This window comes from Gossypium arboreum, chromosome 11 (genome assembly GCF_025698485.1).
Source record: "Gossypium arboreum isolate Shixiya-1 chromosome 11, ASM2569848v2, whole genome shotgun sequence".
In the NCBI taxonomy this organism is placed as follows: Eukaryota; Viridiplantae; Streptophyta; class Magnoliopsida; order Malvales; family Malvaceae; genus Gossypium; species Gossypium arboreum.
The window spans coordinates 8,370,148-8,384,096 of record NC_069080.1 but is presented as its reverse complement, the minus strand read 5'-3'; the positions used below and the strand labels follow the sequence as shown (position 1 = coordinate 8,384,096).

The 13,949-nt window shown below is 36.0% G+C and overlaps 2 protein-coding genes across 4 annotated transcripts; both read left to right on the top strand.

Annotated features, from left to right (window-relative positions):
• The first annotated feature begins 1,229 nt into the window (after nucleotides 1–1,229).
• LOC108470533 (beta-amylase 2, chloroplastic) lies at nucleotides 1,230–5,310 on the top strand. The gene is made up of 9 exons (XM_017771878.2): nucleotides 1,230–1,859; nucleotides 1,951–2,028; nucleotides 2,128–2,331; nucleotides 2,790–2,984; nucleotides 3,306–3,470; nucleotides 3,580–3,840; nucleotides 3,970–4,188; nucleotides 4,492–4,711; nucleotides 4,909–5,310. The coding sequence occupies exons 1-9, from the start codon at nucleotides 1,623–1,625 to the stop codon at nucleotides 4,938–4,940; spliced, it is 1,611 nt and encodes a 536-aa protein (XP_017627367.1). The 5' UTR covers nucleotides 1,230–1,622; the 3' UTR covers nucleotides 4,941–5,310.
• A 950-nt stretch (nucleotides 5,311–6,260) lies between these two features.
• Nucleotides 6,261–13,273, top strand: LOC108470435 (beta-amylase 7-like). 3 transcript variants are annotated; one of them, XM_017771743.2, is made up of 11 exons: nucleotides 6,261–6,825; nucleotides 7,341–7,900; nucleotides 8,151–8,438; nucleotides 8,662–8,739; nucleotides 8,971–9,174; nucleotides 10,007–10,201; nucleotides 10,479–10,643; nucleotides 11,255–11,515; nucleotides 12,177–12,395; nucleotides 12,522–12,741; nucleotides 12,892–13,273. In XM_017771743.2, exons 2-11 carry the CDS (start codon nucleotides 7,484–7,486, stop codon nucleotides 12,918–12,920), a joined length of 2,076 nt encoding a protein of 691 aa, XP_017627232.1. In that variant the 5' UTR covers nucleotides 6,261–6,825; nucleotides 7,341–7,483; the 3' UTR covers nucleotides 12,921–13,273. The 3 variants fall into 3 exon arrangements, with proteins under 3 accessions (XP_017627232.1, XP_017627234.1, XP_052877779.1); XM_053021819.1 differs by lacking the exon at nucleotides 6,261–6,825 and adding an exon at nucleotides 7,101–7,255; XM_017771745.2 differs by lacking the exon at nucleotides 8,662–8,739 and having other exon boundaries at nucleotides 6,262–6,825.
• The last annotated feature ends 676 nt before the right edge of the window (nucleotides 13,274–13,949 follow it).

The following is a 13,949-nucleotide window of genomic DNA, read 5'->3' as shown; positions in this document are numbered from 1 at the left end:
CATGAATGATGATCCATGACCTATGACTAATTATTATAAGTGTAATAATAAAATTATTAGAAAAACAACATTTTGCTTTTTAAGTTTTCATTTAAGTTAAAATTTGGTTTGAAAATGCTTCCATTTCATATTATTCATTTGATTATTATGTAGTAAAATTGAGGGAAAAACATAAATTGACGAGATATTATTTAGTATTGTTATACCTTTGGTAGTTTGGACATGTGTTAGCATCAAAAGTAGCATTTGATCCTTTTATTGACTTTCTTTAAAATTATGTCTTGATACACCTTCTATTTTAATTAAAGGAGTATTAATATTTCATGCCCTTAAATCTTGAATCTTTAACCACTTACTCTCAGACTTTTGGGTAAGGCTAAATTTACTCATTTTAAAAAAGTTAATCCCTGCATTTTAAGTGTGAATATGCTTTCAATGTGATGTAAGATTCACTTGAGCATAACAATCTCGTACTAATTGAAGGAATAACAAGATGGGTCAGATGGTGCACATTTTTCACGCTTTAGATGAGGATAACTATCCTTATAGCAGTCTATCAAGTCACACTATTGAACAAGGGGACCTCTCCTATAAATATCTTGATCAGTGATGAAGAAAGGATCTTGTTTTTCAACATTCAAAGTTACGCCGAGTAATTATCCTCTTAATCAATTTGTCATCTTATTTTTGTTCCGACTCTCGAACTCTTTAAGTAAACCAATCTCCACAATGTCACCTTTCTCTCCTCCTTGTTTCTTGTTATCTTCCTCCCTCGTTATGCATTGATCTAACAGGTATACTACAATGGTTTTATCATCAATTGAATTTTAAATCAATTAATATTATCACTATGGTAACATCTTTAAAGATGTGGACTTGAACACATTTAAGTGTATAATATCTTTCATTTAATTTTAAGAATGCTATAACTTTGTATGTATATATTTATAGTGTAATTTTATTTTATTAAATTTTGAGTAAATTAAAACTACATAATTATTTATTTCTAATAATTCATTTGAATTGAGAGTGAGAAAACTTGGATAAATACTTCAAAACAGAAAAAGAAAGAGATAGACTCATATATGCTTTGATATTGGGCTAAAGTTGACAAAAGAAATATAATTGAAATGGGCTTGTTGCTGTATCATAAAGCCATTGGATATTTGGGCCTTTGTATATCGTTTTATCAAATAAAAAGACCAAAGGGAAGAAGCCTGTCAAAATATCAGCCACGCGCGAAGAAAAGAGTGGTCTGTCACGTTCCTCCTTTCAGCTAAAGCCTCATTAGTTTTCTTCTTTTTCTTTTTCAAGCTGGCTTACTTTAGTGGCAACCGGCACTTAAAAAAACTCTTCTTTGCTGTTGGATCCATAAAACGTCACTGTGAAGCATTTCAGTCTTTCCTTTATTTCCCCGCCACACGAAATTCACTCTTCCCTCCCTCTTTTCCGTTGAGTTGCCCCGAAATATTTTCCGATAGAAAATGAAAAAAAGCCCAAAGAATTACGGTCAGATTCTTCTAAATAAAGGAAATGTTTCCATTTTATTTCCAAGTTGATCTCTGCAAAGTGTTCAATTACATTCCAATTCAGGCAGTTACTGGAAAAAAGAATAAATCAAAATGGCGGTTTCATCAGTTCGGTTGTTCAATAATTTATACCCGTCACGTGCTTCTCTTATAGCTTACTCAACATTACATTCTGGGTTTCCCAACTCATTGGGTTACAACTCGTTTCGGGTCAAGGGAGGTCTAGTTTATTCTATTTCCGGATCGTCCCGGGTTCGAGCCTCAGTTAAAGGTAAAGGAGAAAGAACGGAGGATTATCCACTAGCCGGTGATTCCACAGATAACAAGAAGGTTTCCAATCCGTAATTTGTATTTTATTATTGTTTTCACTAGAAATAGAATCCGTTGAGAATCTAAAACTAAATGTCTCTTGTTTTGGTAGGTTGCAGAATCGTGGCCGAGATCATTACAGCGGGATTTTGCTGGCACACCTTATGTTCCTGTATACGTTATGCTACCGGTAAGCTTTTTAAACTCGATCGCATGATTTTTTGAAATGTTTCCTAGTGAAAACTAGATTGTTTATTTTGTTTGTGTTATATAATGTTGGGGTTGGCAGCTGGGTGTTATTGATAGGAACTGTGAGTTGGTTGACCCAAAGGGTTTGACGAATCAGTTAAGGATTTTGAAGTCAGTTAATGTGGATGGTGTAATGATTGATTGCTGGTGGGGGATAGTTGAGGCGCATACCCCTCAAACTTATAATTGGAGTGGCTACAGGAGGCTTTTTCAAATTGTGCGTGATCTTGGGCTTAAGTTGCAGGTGAGTAATAGTGCAGTAATTCTTGTCTGCCATTGTTTGTTTTAACAATAACTAATTAACTATGCGTTCTATTAAAGATGCTACTTGTATTCCCTTTACTTCATATGTATTGTAGGTGGAAAAGGACTAGTTAGTAGTTACTAGTTATTCCGCATTTTATCTTTACACACTGTGAGCTTGTGATGACTCGACTTGATCTTTAAGAATGATCCGAGTTATTAGCTTTTGGAGTTTATGTAAGCTGAAAGTGGGATGAGGTTGTTTACTGCTTGTTTTTTATCTATGAATGCCATGCTTTAGTTTGATATAGGCATAGGGTGATCTTATATCATTTATATGAAATATTTCATATATTCAAGTCTTGAGACCAACATGGTAATCAATATATCATTCAACTGACATTATTTGGCACTTGATCTTTTGAAAATCCTTTTCTTCTTGATATAAAATTGGCACAGGTTGTAATGTCATTTCATGAATGTGGAGGGAATGTTGGAGATGATGTAAATATTCCACTTCCTCAGTGGGTAAGAGAAATTGGAGACAGCAACCCTAACATATATTTCACAGATAGAGAAGGAAGGAGCAATACTGAATGCCTTACATGGGGAATTGATAAGGAGCGGGTTCTAAGGGGCCGAACTGCTGTTGAGGTATTACAGTTGACTATGGTTATTAAGCTACACTGGATATTTATGCTTCTATCTATTACTAATAACTTTGAGAAAATCTTTCTTACTCTCTCTATCTTGCTTGGTTCTGTTCTGTTCCTGTGACTCTAGACATTAACAAGTTCCAACCTATTCATAAAAATTTTTGCACAGCCTTACAGATTTGGATTCTATAGGATTGAAAATATTTAGAACAGATGTCTCTTGTTGTTTGCTTTTTTCCTCAATCATTAGTCAAATAATTTTTTTTCTTGTGATGCATGGCTAACCTTTGAGACATATTGGCTTGATTTGTGAGTGCAGGTTTACTTTGACTACATGAGGAACTTTCGTGTAGAGTTTGATGATTTCTTTGTGAGTGGAGTCATAGCTGAAATTGAAGTAGGGATGGGTCCATGTGGGGAGCTACGTTATCCGTCGTATCCTGTAAAGCATGGTTGGAAATATCCTGGTATTGGTGAATTTCAGGTACATTTTAAACCTTTGTTAATTACTACCAGTTTTGATGATTCAACATTAATTGATACGTTTGCAGTTGTTATCTTCCAAGCCTTAATGGAACTCTTTTTTAGTTCAGTGTTATGATAAATATTTGATGAAAAGACTAAAGAAAGCAGCAGAGATTAGAGGACACACTTTCTGGGGTAGAGCACCAGATAATTCTGGTTCTTATAACTCTGCACCTCATGAGACTGGATTCTTTCGTGATGGAGGTGATTATGACAGCTACTACGGCAGGTTCTTTCTTAATTGGTATTCTCAAATTTTGGTTGATCATGGTGATCGTGTGCTTGCTCTGGCCAACTTGGCTTTTGAAGGCACTTGCATTGCTGCAAAGGTCAGTGCTGCAGCCTGTTCGATTCTCTCGAGCTGATTTAAATTATATGCTTTAAAATAAAGCTACAAGAAAACTCTTATCTGCCTTTTGTCGTAAACAATTGTGGCTTTGCTTTGATTTCTTTCCCAGCTATCTGGTATACATTGGTGGTATAAAACAGCCAGCCATGCTGCAGAGCTGACTTCTGGGTTTTACAATCCTGCACATCGTGATGGCTATGCTCCGATTGCAGCAATGTTGAAGAAGCATGGGGTTGCATTAAACTTCACATGTGTTGAATTGCGCACCTTAAATCAGCACGAGGGCTTCCCAGAGGCAATGGCAGACCCAGAGGGCTTAGTTTGGCAGGTAACAGCATTTTTTTTTTTTTTTAATTCTGGGAATTTGATTTTACTAAAGTAGAAAACATTGTAATAGAAATGGATTATTACTATGTTAGCATGTGTTCTAGGATAAAAACTGATTTATCTGTTGGTTATAAGAGTGGTGTTGATTTCTGACCAGACTCCTATCTTCAGTCAAGTATAAGAATCTTTGCATCAGGCCCATTCAGTTGGTTATCATGTGTGCAATGGTGATGTTGGATGAGTCTATGGCTTGGTTGTCCTGGCAAACTACATCTAATTTTGCTACCATCTTTCAAATTTCCAGGTGCTGAATGCCGCGTGGGATGTTTCCATACCGGTTGCTAGTGAGAATGCTCTTCCATGCTACGACAGAGAAGGCTACAATAAGATACTAGAAAATGCCAAGCCCCGGAACGACCCAGATGGCCGCCATTTATCTGCTTTTACCTACCTCAGGCTCAACCCAGCACTGATAGAGAGACGCAACTTTGTAGAGTTTGAAAGATTTGTCAAGGGGATGCATGGTACTATATTAGTATCCCTTCTCTCATTTATTCTTTCATTTTGATAAACAGGTGATCTTCCTAAGTAGTAGATTTGACCTGATAAACGGAACCTTAGTAACTGTATTGGGAGCTTGTACTGCTTCTACAAGTATATAAACTTTATACCTTTTATCAATTACTTGAAGCTTAACAAGTTATGCCATCATCATTTATAGGGGAAGCAATATCAGATCTCCCATTGAACTGAAAGACCTGCTACCACCCAAGGGGAAGGATGGACGGTTGCTGCTTAGGAGAAAGAAAGATACGTATAACTTTGTAGATGTTCTTTTTACATAATTTAGGATACGGATGTAAAAGTATATACTTATGAACATGATTCCCTCAAGTGAGCAAGAGCCGATGGATATGAGAAAAGTCTGAAACTTTGGGAATGCCTCTTCACCCCAGGCAAGCTTATTTTTATCTGCTGCAATTAGGTCTGTTTCAGTAACTGTATTTTTTTATCCACTTTGGTACCCGAACTTACAATTAAATTTATTTTGGTACTTAGGGTTCTATCAAGATTTGATGATATGACCAGTGTTACTGGAATAGAACTAAATCATTCGGTTGAACTGACTGGATGTGAACTGATCGGTATAATGATCCGAACAAAAAGGTTGAATAAAAATTACTTGAAATTAGTGAAAACTGAAAACTGGAAGAAATCCAAAAATTGAACAGGTTGAATTAATTTAATAAAAAATATATTTTAGATTTTTTACTAATTTTTAATTATTTGTTTAATTATTGTTAGCTTGGCATCATAATCAATTGAGTTAAGAACCAGTGGTCTAATTACTTCAACCATCAGTTTGGTTATTAAAATATTTGAGTGTGACATTTTGATATTTTATTATGTCATTATCTGAAAGTTTATATAATTATTTTAATTTTTAAGTGACGATGTGGTATAATATGATACTATCAATTTTTTTTATTATATATTTTAAGTTAAAAGATTAAAATGAACTTTAATTGTTATATTCAAATACTAAAGTGGAAAAAAGGTATTAAAGTGAATTTAATTATTAAATTTAGAGTTAAAATTATATTATTTCATCTTAAAAATGTGTATGGACTGCCTCCATATTCTGTAAATAGATAATGTTGATGTTGAATGATACTCTAATTGGGGCTGAGCTGTTATATGTTTTCTATATTGCTATTTAGTAAGTGCAGTGTCCGTTCCTCTTGAGCCTTGACTATTTGGCCTCTCAAATAAAAGCAGCGATAAATTATCATTAATATTTTAAAATTAAATTTTAATCCTTATTATTTTGTTCAAAGTTAGTGACTGATTGATGTGATGTTATTGCGTTAACAATAATTGTCACATGGCATTGTAATATAATTATTGGATGGGAGTTGTCTTATGATTTGATTTTTAGCATAGGTCTAAGGTAAGTAATAATTATTCTTATGTAGGATTTTGCATTTTATGAAAATATTATTTATAATACATTAAACTTTGTTTAAGATAAATGTTTTTTTTTTCACTGGCCACTAGCAGTTACTTGCCATTCTTTTAAAAAAATTGCTTAAATGTGTCGAAGTGGTTTCGCAAATAACTGACTTTAGCACGAATCACGGGTCACAGACACGCCCAAATCTCGTGACCGGTCGGGTCCCTCAGCTATGAAGAAAATGCCCACGGCACGTTTCACACGAGTCTCCTCACCCGTCCATGGATTTTACTCTGCTTAATACACTATCTCACACACGCCCCATTCGTGCCAAACCCTAATTCACACATATGCACGCTCGTCCATCCCTCACACGCGTGAAACCTTTTCTCTCACGCGCTCGCCTCTCCCTTATTCACGCGCCACCTCACCCTCGCTGGAAATAGCCATTTTCTCCGCCCCACTCCCTCGCTTCTTCCATCTTCGCATCACTGGGGAACACTCATCTTTCCACGTCGGAGATGCCTCCAGTTGCCGGGAACTTTGATATGTTCACATAAATTGCTCGGCTGGAGGCAAGAACGTGAGAGACGACGAAGGATTGGGGATATTTCGAAGCTTCATTTCTGGAGAATTGAAGATTCCCGTGAGAATTACTTGAGAAACTGAGATGCTACTTTCAAGGTAATTTTATCAGGAGAAAACTTTCAAGCTGGACTTGTCCATCTTCTCTTTAGTTGATAAGTACTCCAATTTTCTTGGAAAACTTTGTTTGTTGTACGAAGTTCTAGAGTGAATCTCTCTCTCTCTCGCCTGTGTAGGTTTTATGGTTAATTTGCCTAGGAGAATTCTGTTAAGTACTTAATTTTCTTCATGTGATTGCTGAGAAAGCGTTGTATAAGAGATGGAAACTGATGAAATTTGACTTTTGTTTTTTGTTGTAATAATTTTCATAAACAGAAATTTAAATCCAAATAAGACAAAATAGTTTCTTTCCTGACAATTTAGTGGGATATTTGATATTTCTGAGGCCTAAGAAACTTAATAGGTGCCTTATATTAGTTATTGTTATTATTTTGGTCATTGTATTAAGGGAAACATGTAGTATTGGAAGGTTGAACTGTCCCCTTCTGAGTAATAATATGAATTGTTTTTTTTTCTTTTTCTTGAAAGATGAATTAATTTTTTATTGTTAACAGGAAAAGCTGAAATTGAGCTGGGACAGAGTGATCAGCAGATCTGGTTGTTGCATTGTAAGAGAAATACATGCAGATAAGTTTTAATCCTAAGGTATTTTGGGGTTAAGGGTCCTGGATTAGAGTGGGAAGTTAAGTCCGCTGATATGCAGAAGCTGATAGGAGCTAATGAGGAAGATGATGAAGAAGAAATTGAAATGGATGTAAAAGAAGAGGATAATGAGAATGGACAGAAGCATATTTCTGCTCAGATGATGTTGGGGGCTGATGGAGTGATGCCAAGTACCAGTCATCAGTTTCAAATTCAGCAGCAACTACAAGAGCAAGTGAGCACCCCAGGTGGAGGAGCTCGGAGGTCAAGACCATTAGAAGAAAAGGAGCGAACAAAGCTAAGAGAGCGGCATCGAAGAGCATTAACAGCAAGGATTTTGGCAGGGTTGCGGAAGCATGGGAACTATAACCTGAGGGTTAGAGCTGATATAAATGATGTGATTGCAGCTTTGGCCAGGGAAGCTGGCTGGGTTGTTCTTCCCGATGGAACCACTTTTCCATCAAGATCTCAGGTGCTAACCTTTTGAATGCATCAATTTTCTTAAATTTAGCATTTAGTTCATTCAATATCTATCGAGATGTTCTTAATTCAATTGGTTCACACATTGTTTAGTCTTGGATTGTATATGCATGTTAATCATTTTTCTGCACAATATTAATGGTGCATTACGCATTTAACTACACCTCTCTTTAATGCTTCTTTGATCTTCGGTTCCTGATGAATCTATGGAAAATCCAATTGGGAATATTCTCTCTTTACAGGGTTCAAGGCCTGCTGGTGACTCTTCCGCAGGCTTGACTTCATCATCCTCTGAGATGCTATCACAACAGGCCCCACCTACCTCCTTGCAGGGAGTCTCCTCTGGATATTGCGCCTTGGTAGAGTACAATGCTTGTCATATGAAGGGTGTTTTCATGCCTACTCCTGCACCTTATGATCTATCCTCAAGTGGCCATTCTCAGAGTTCAGGCATGGTTGGAAATGGTGGTGAACAAACGGAAAGTCTTCCTCTTATTGCTGGCTCGATGGAAGTGATTAATGATAAACAGGTATGAGAGGGCTATATGAGGTCACATGTGAATAACTACGTGTGCCTTTCCGGCTGCTGACTTGCCAATACCAAATGATGTTTGGAAGTTGGATCCAGTATGCCCTGCTAGTACTTGAGTGTCAAAAAATATGATTGATCCATATTTATATTTAAATGATACAGTGTGACATTTTTGATAATTTTATTTGCTCATTTTGTCACCTAATCTACAACCTTTATAGATTATTGGACTACCTCTTAAGCTACCAGAACGTGATTTTGCTGGCACTCCTTATGTTCCAGTTTATGTAATGCTACCAGTGAGTTTGCTAATTTGAACCTTTTTTCACTATATTTACTTCGGTTCATAATCGCTCTTCAACCCTTCATAGCCATTTTGTCAAATTGGGATGTGTAACTCTTTCAGTTTTCCACGTTTGAGTTTGGATTTTCTGATGCTGAAATGTTTCTCAACACGACTAAATGCCAAATTTCGCATTTTAAAGATGCTTTCTTAGTTTCAGTCAAATGATTTGCTTCAATTGTGGCAGTTGGGGGTTGTCAACATGAAGTGCGAGCTAGTTGATCCAGACGGTCTTCTAAAGCAGCTAAGAGTATTGAAATCAATCAATGTAGATGGGGTCATGATTGACTGCTGGTGGGGAATAGTGGAAGCTCATGCTCCTCAAGAATATAACTGGAATGGTTACCGAAAACTCTTTCAGATGGTTCATGAGCTTAAGCTTAAGTTGCAGGTGAGTTTTCAATCAGGAACATGTATCTGGTTGAATGCTTTCTCATTGCATGAGGTGGTATTCAGTATCCATATTCAACATCTGTTATGGTAAAGACCTTTATTATATTTTATTCCTTGTATTTATTTGAGTTATTTGTTCATTTGAGTATAACAATGGGTAGTCCCCCTTGTTTAGGCTCATCTCTTCCTCCAAGAGTGCTACAATTCAATTCAAGCCGAAATTTAGTCAAAAGCCTCTTTACTTACCTTGGTATCTGGCAGAGTTTGTCTAAATGTCAGCTTTTGTTGATCCTTGTGCATGATGATTTGGGTTACTTAGCAAAACGAGGGTTGGGGGGTTTGATATGCCTTTTGAATCCCCATGTGTGTCTCCAGATGTCAGACTTTGCCTATGGCTGCATGGCGGAGTAATATGCTTTTGGAGAAGGCTGTTGCCATGCAATTTGTGAAAGAAAACACCAATGTAATTGCTGGCCATGTTATGCAGTGGTATGCCTTAGGAGGGTAGGTTGCATTTAGGTTTACTTCATCCTAAAACTTAGCCCAACCTTTTGAATGTTAGAAGGAAATTTGAAATTTTGACCAGTTTACTATTAACAGAATAAAACAATCCAAACACTTATAACTTAATTCAGGTTAGTAACCCTAAAAATTTAGGACTGGCATTCTTATTGATAAGGTGTCTGAGATAAGTAATTTTGCCATTTGTGATTGTAGAGTTTCTTTCTCTTCAAAATGAAGCTTGGGTTTAGATATAAGATAGGTATGATGCATCATTTTTTCCTCTTTTATCTGTCCCAAGTGTAACAGTTATCTTATTGATGGATCAGGTTGTGATGTCATTTCATGAATGTGGTGGCAATGTTGGTGATGATGTTTGTATTCCACTTCCCCATTGGGTTGCAGAAATTGGTAGAAGCAATCCTGACATATTTTTTACTGATAGGGAAGGAAGAAGAAACACTGAATGCCTCTCCTGGGGAATTGATAAGGAACGAGTTTTAAGGGGCCGAACTGCTGTTGAGGTATTAGTCCTCAGTATAACTGTCAATATCATTGTGTACATCATGCAGACTGCCTTTGTTTTGAATCATTGAATTCATTTGAGACCAATTGAAGCTAGTTCCAATCATATGTTCTGATTATATAATTGGTAATGGATCTGAGTTTACCACTTTACCTTGTTATGTTCAAATCAACATGGCTACATAAATCAAGTGACTTCAATTTGCTATTTTCTGAAATTTACTTTTGAGGGATATTGTAAACAGTTATGTTTTAAGTTTTTGTTGGAAAACATAGGTGTACTTTGACTTTATGAGAAGTTTCCGAGTGGAATTTAATGAATTTTTTGAGGATGGCATCATATCCATGGTTGAAGTTGGACTAGGTCCCTGTGGGGAGCTACGGTACCCATCTTGCCCAGTAAAGCATGGATGGAGATATCCTGGGATTGGGGAGTTCCAGGTAATTGTTATTACAATTTGAATATTAACTTTTGCATTATTTAAATCTAGCATATTCTCACCTCATTTGATTGGCTGCTTATTTAGCTTATTATACTAGCTGTTTATAGTGGGAAATTCGACAGAAAACTTGCTTGTAGCATCAGATTCACCAATTTGATTTTTTGACCCTAACTCTGATAACTGTTATATTTTTGCTCAAAATGTGTTAACTGATTTTAAATCACTGTTATACAGATTAATATATTACTTTGCTGCTATATGTATGTTGTGCCACTCCTAGATGCTTCAATCGCATACATTTTCAACTTTCATGCACCTGGAAACATAGCCTACATCTTTGCTCCCTCTCTGGTTCTCTTACCCCATTTATGTCCCAGTGTTCTTATCTAACCCACTTCTGTTAAGAGGTGGTTTCCTTGCAGGTGATTCTTTTAAACTTTAGTGCAAGTAATCTCATGACTTAGTATTGATCCATTGCAAGCATGGCAACTTTTGGTTCTCTTTGTTTTTGCTCATGTGTTTCTGTACAGTATGTTGCTTGTTTGTGGTCTTGCCAACATTAGTTTTTTGGTTCTCCACTGGGCATCATTTAACACTTTGCTTTTCCAGTGTTATGATCAGTACATGTTAAAAAGCCTGAGGAAGGCAGCAGAAATGAGGGGACACAGCTTTTGGGCTAGAGGGCCAGATAATGCCGGATCGTATAGTTCCCACCCACATGAAACTGGTTTCTTTTGTGACGAAGGAGACTATGATGGTTACTATGGACGGTTTTTCCTTAATTGGTACTCTGAGTTATTAATCAATCATGGAGACCTGGTACTCTCATTGGCAAAGTTAGCTTTTGAAGGCAGTTGCATTGCAGCAAAGGTGAGTCTGCCTGCACTGGTATCTTATACCCAAGTGAATATTTTGTTATTACTCTCTAAATTTGATTTTAAGATTCATTATTTGGCTCGATAGCAATCTTCTTTCTCTTGAACCCCCTCTATCCCTGATGCTTCTTTTGAAGTGTTGCACTTTTCAAACTGTAAACCCCATCAAGCCTGCTGAGCTTGAAGTATTCTAAGGTCCAAGTCTTGTTTCATGTCTTAATGTTACACACTTTGAACATTTTATTGTTTTAAGAATATATTATTTAACACGAATGCTTTGAGTAACTATAAGCAATTGAATGAGTGTAACTGATATGATATCTTATTCAAGTTCAATTCTTATATCGAGCATTTGGTTCAAATTCCACAAGGAAAAGTTGTTGTATAACATGCTTTTACAATTTCTATTTTTACTTCCTTTCGAAATGCTATGTATCCGTTTCGAATCTGCAAATGAAGAGTACTTCTTCCTTCCCCCCCCCTTTCTTTTTCTTCCTATGCTTTTTTTTGTTCCTTCCCTCTAAAATTTTATAGAAGTCCCCTCCTGCTGTTAAGTTCACTTAAACGTAAAATTTATGATCTGAAAGCTAATTTTAAAAGTTGTTTCTTCAAACTATGTAGTGTTATTTTCTTTCCATGTTTTAATTGCTGAGCAGCTGCCAGGTATCCACTGGTGGTACAAAACATCCAGTCATGCTGCTGAATTAACTGCTGGATTCTACAATCCTTGCAATCGAGATGGCTATATTGCAATAGCAGCAATGCTACATAAGCATCGAGCTGCTTTAAACTTTGCATGTGCTGAACTGCAATTTTTGGAGCAGCTTGAAGACCTGCAGGAAGCACTGGCAAATCCTCAGGGTTTAGTCTGGCAGGTGAAGTTTTGAGAGCTCCTGATAAACCTTAATATTTACTTGCTGTACCTTTTCTTTGGGGGATAACAATTCAATAGTGCAAATTCTTTATTCAAATTCAGAAGCTTAGTAATTCGTCTGTTTCAGGTGCTGAATGCAGCATGGGAGGCTTGCATTACAGTTGTAAGCGAGAATGCTTTTGTTTGCCATGATAGGGTAGGCTATAACAAGATCTTGGAGAATGTGAAACCAGTAAATGATCCAGATGGGAGACATTTCTCATCATTTACTTACCTAAGGCTCACCCCACTTCTCATGGAGAGACAGAATTTCATGGAATTTGAACGGTTTGTGAAGCGAATGCATGGTAAGTTACAATATCCATTTTTCAATTATAAATGAATGTCAGTTTTGTAGTCGGAGAGGCAGGTGTGATATTTCATTATATATAGATCAGATTGAACAACACAATGGTGATGGCATCGAGTAAATTGATTGACTCCCATCTTTGCTGCAGGGGAAGCAGTTCTATATCTGCAGGTATAATAAAAGAGTAGGAAAGGTGTTAGAAGTATTTTGTGTCATTCCGCTTGCCCCTCCCTCAACAAATGTTGCATAATATTAGAGCAAATAGGATTCTGATTTTAATTTATTTGACAAACACGTGTGAATGAAATTAGGGATCGCAATGGTGAATTATTTTGGACCACTGCTGCTCTTTTACTCTTTTTAACTCAGTTATCTCCAGCAAGAGGCTCTTGATGCTCCATGTTTCTCCAGCATCACCGAATGAGACCTTTTTATTTTGGGATTTGAATTTCATGTCACTTTTTGTAGGTAATTTATGAGTGGGGATCCATATAATTTTGAGTAATAGCAAAACTGCTGTCCTGTTTCAACCACATCCTTTCAAGTCTTCTGGCCTTAACCCATTTTCTACCATCTTTTGTAAATGGAGCTTACGACTTACAAGTAAATGTGAGTTCTCTTGTAATAGGACCACCAAATCCAATAGATTTCAGATTTTTCCCATTCTAATTATCTTTTTGATAAACCATATAACCCTGTGTCTATATATAGGCTTTTCCGTTTTACCTCACAAGATGGGTATCTCCCAAGATTTCGACATCAAAGCTTTAATTACCAATAATTTCGGATATATTAACCAAAAATAATTATAATAAAATAAATAAATAAAGGTTAATCACAAAAGAAAACGAGGAAGGCGATCAACCCTACAATTTCGGACCACTTTGTTTTGCTTTTTTTGTGTCTACTTTGTTTAATGTTTTGTGTTGGAGAAATTATGTATCTGCGTTACCAGAAATAAATTTTAATTAATCATTTTATAATGAAACATTTCCTTATCATATTATGGGTTAAAATATGCTTTAAGGTTTTGTACTTTTCCTACATTTAAAATTTAATCCCTTATTTTTATTTTAAGAAATGTAATTTCTATATTTTTTAATTTAAAATATAAGTTTAATTATTAACCTCGTCAATTTATTTTTAAATTCATGTTTATTATATTCTTTTTACATGCTTTTTTTTTAAATGTCAAATTAATAAATT

Excerpts from the sequence above, each read along its gene's own strand:
- LOC108470533 (XM_017771878.2), top strand. The coding sequence starts at position 1,623 with ATGGCGGTTTCATCAGTTCGGTTGTTCAATAATTTATACCCGTCACGT. Across the intron at positions 2,985-3,305 it reads GGGGCCGAACTGCTGTTGAG|GTTTACTTTGACTACATGAG; the intron begins GTATTACAGTTG and ends TTGTGAGTGCAG. Across the intron at positions 4,189-4,491 it reads CAGAGGGCTTAGTTTGGCAG|GTGCTGAATGCCGCGTGGGA; the intron begins GTAACAGCATTT and ends TCAAATTTCCAG.
- LOC108470435 (XM_017771743.2), top strand. The coding sequence starts at position 7,484 with ATGCAGAAGCTGATAGGAGCTAATGAGGAAGATGATGAAGAAGAAATT. Across the intron at positions 9,175-10,006 it reads AGCTTAAGCTTAAGTTGCAG|GTTGTGATGTCATTTCATGA; the intron begins GTGAGTTTTCAA and ends TTGATGGATCAG. Across the intron at positions 11,516-12,176 it reads GCAGTTGCATTGCAGCAAAG|CTGCCAGGTATCCACTGGTG; the intron begins GTGAGTCTGCCT and ends ATTGCTGAGCAG.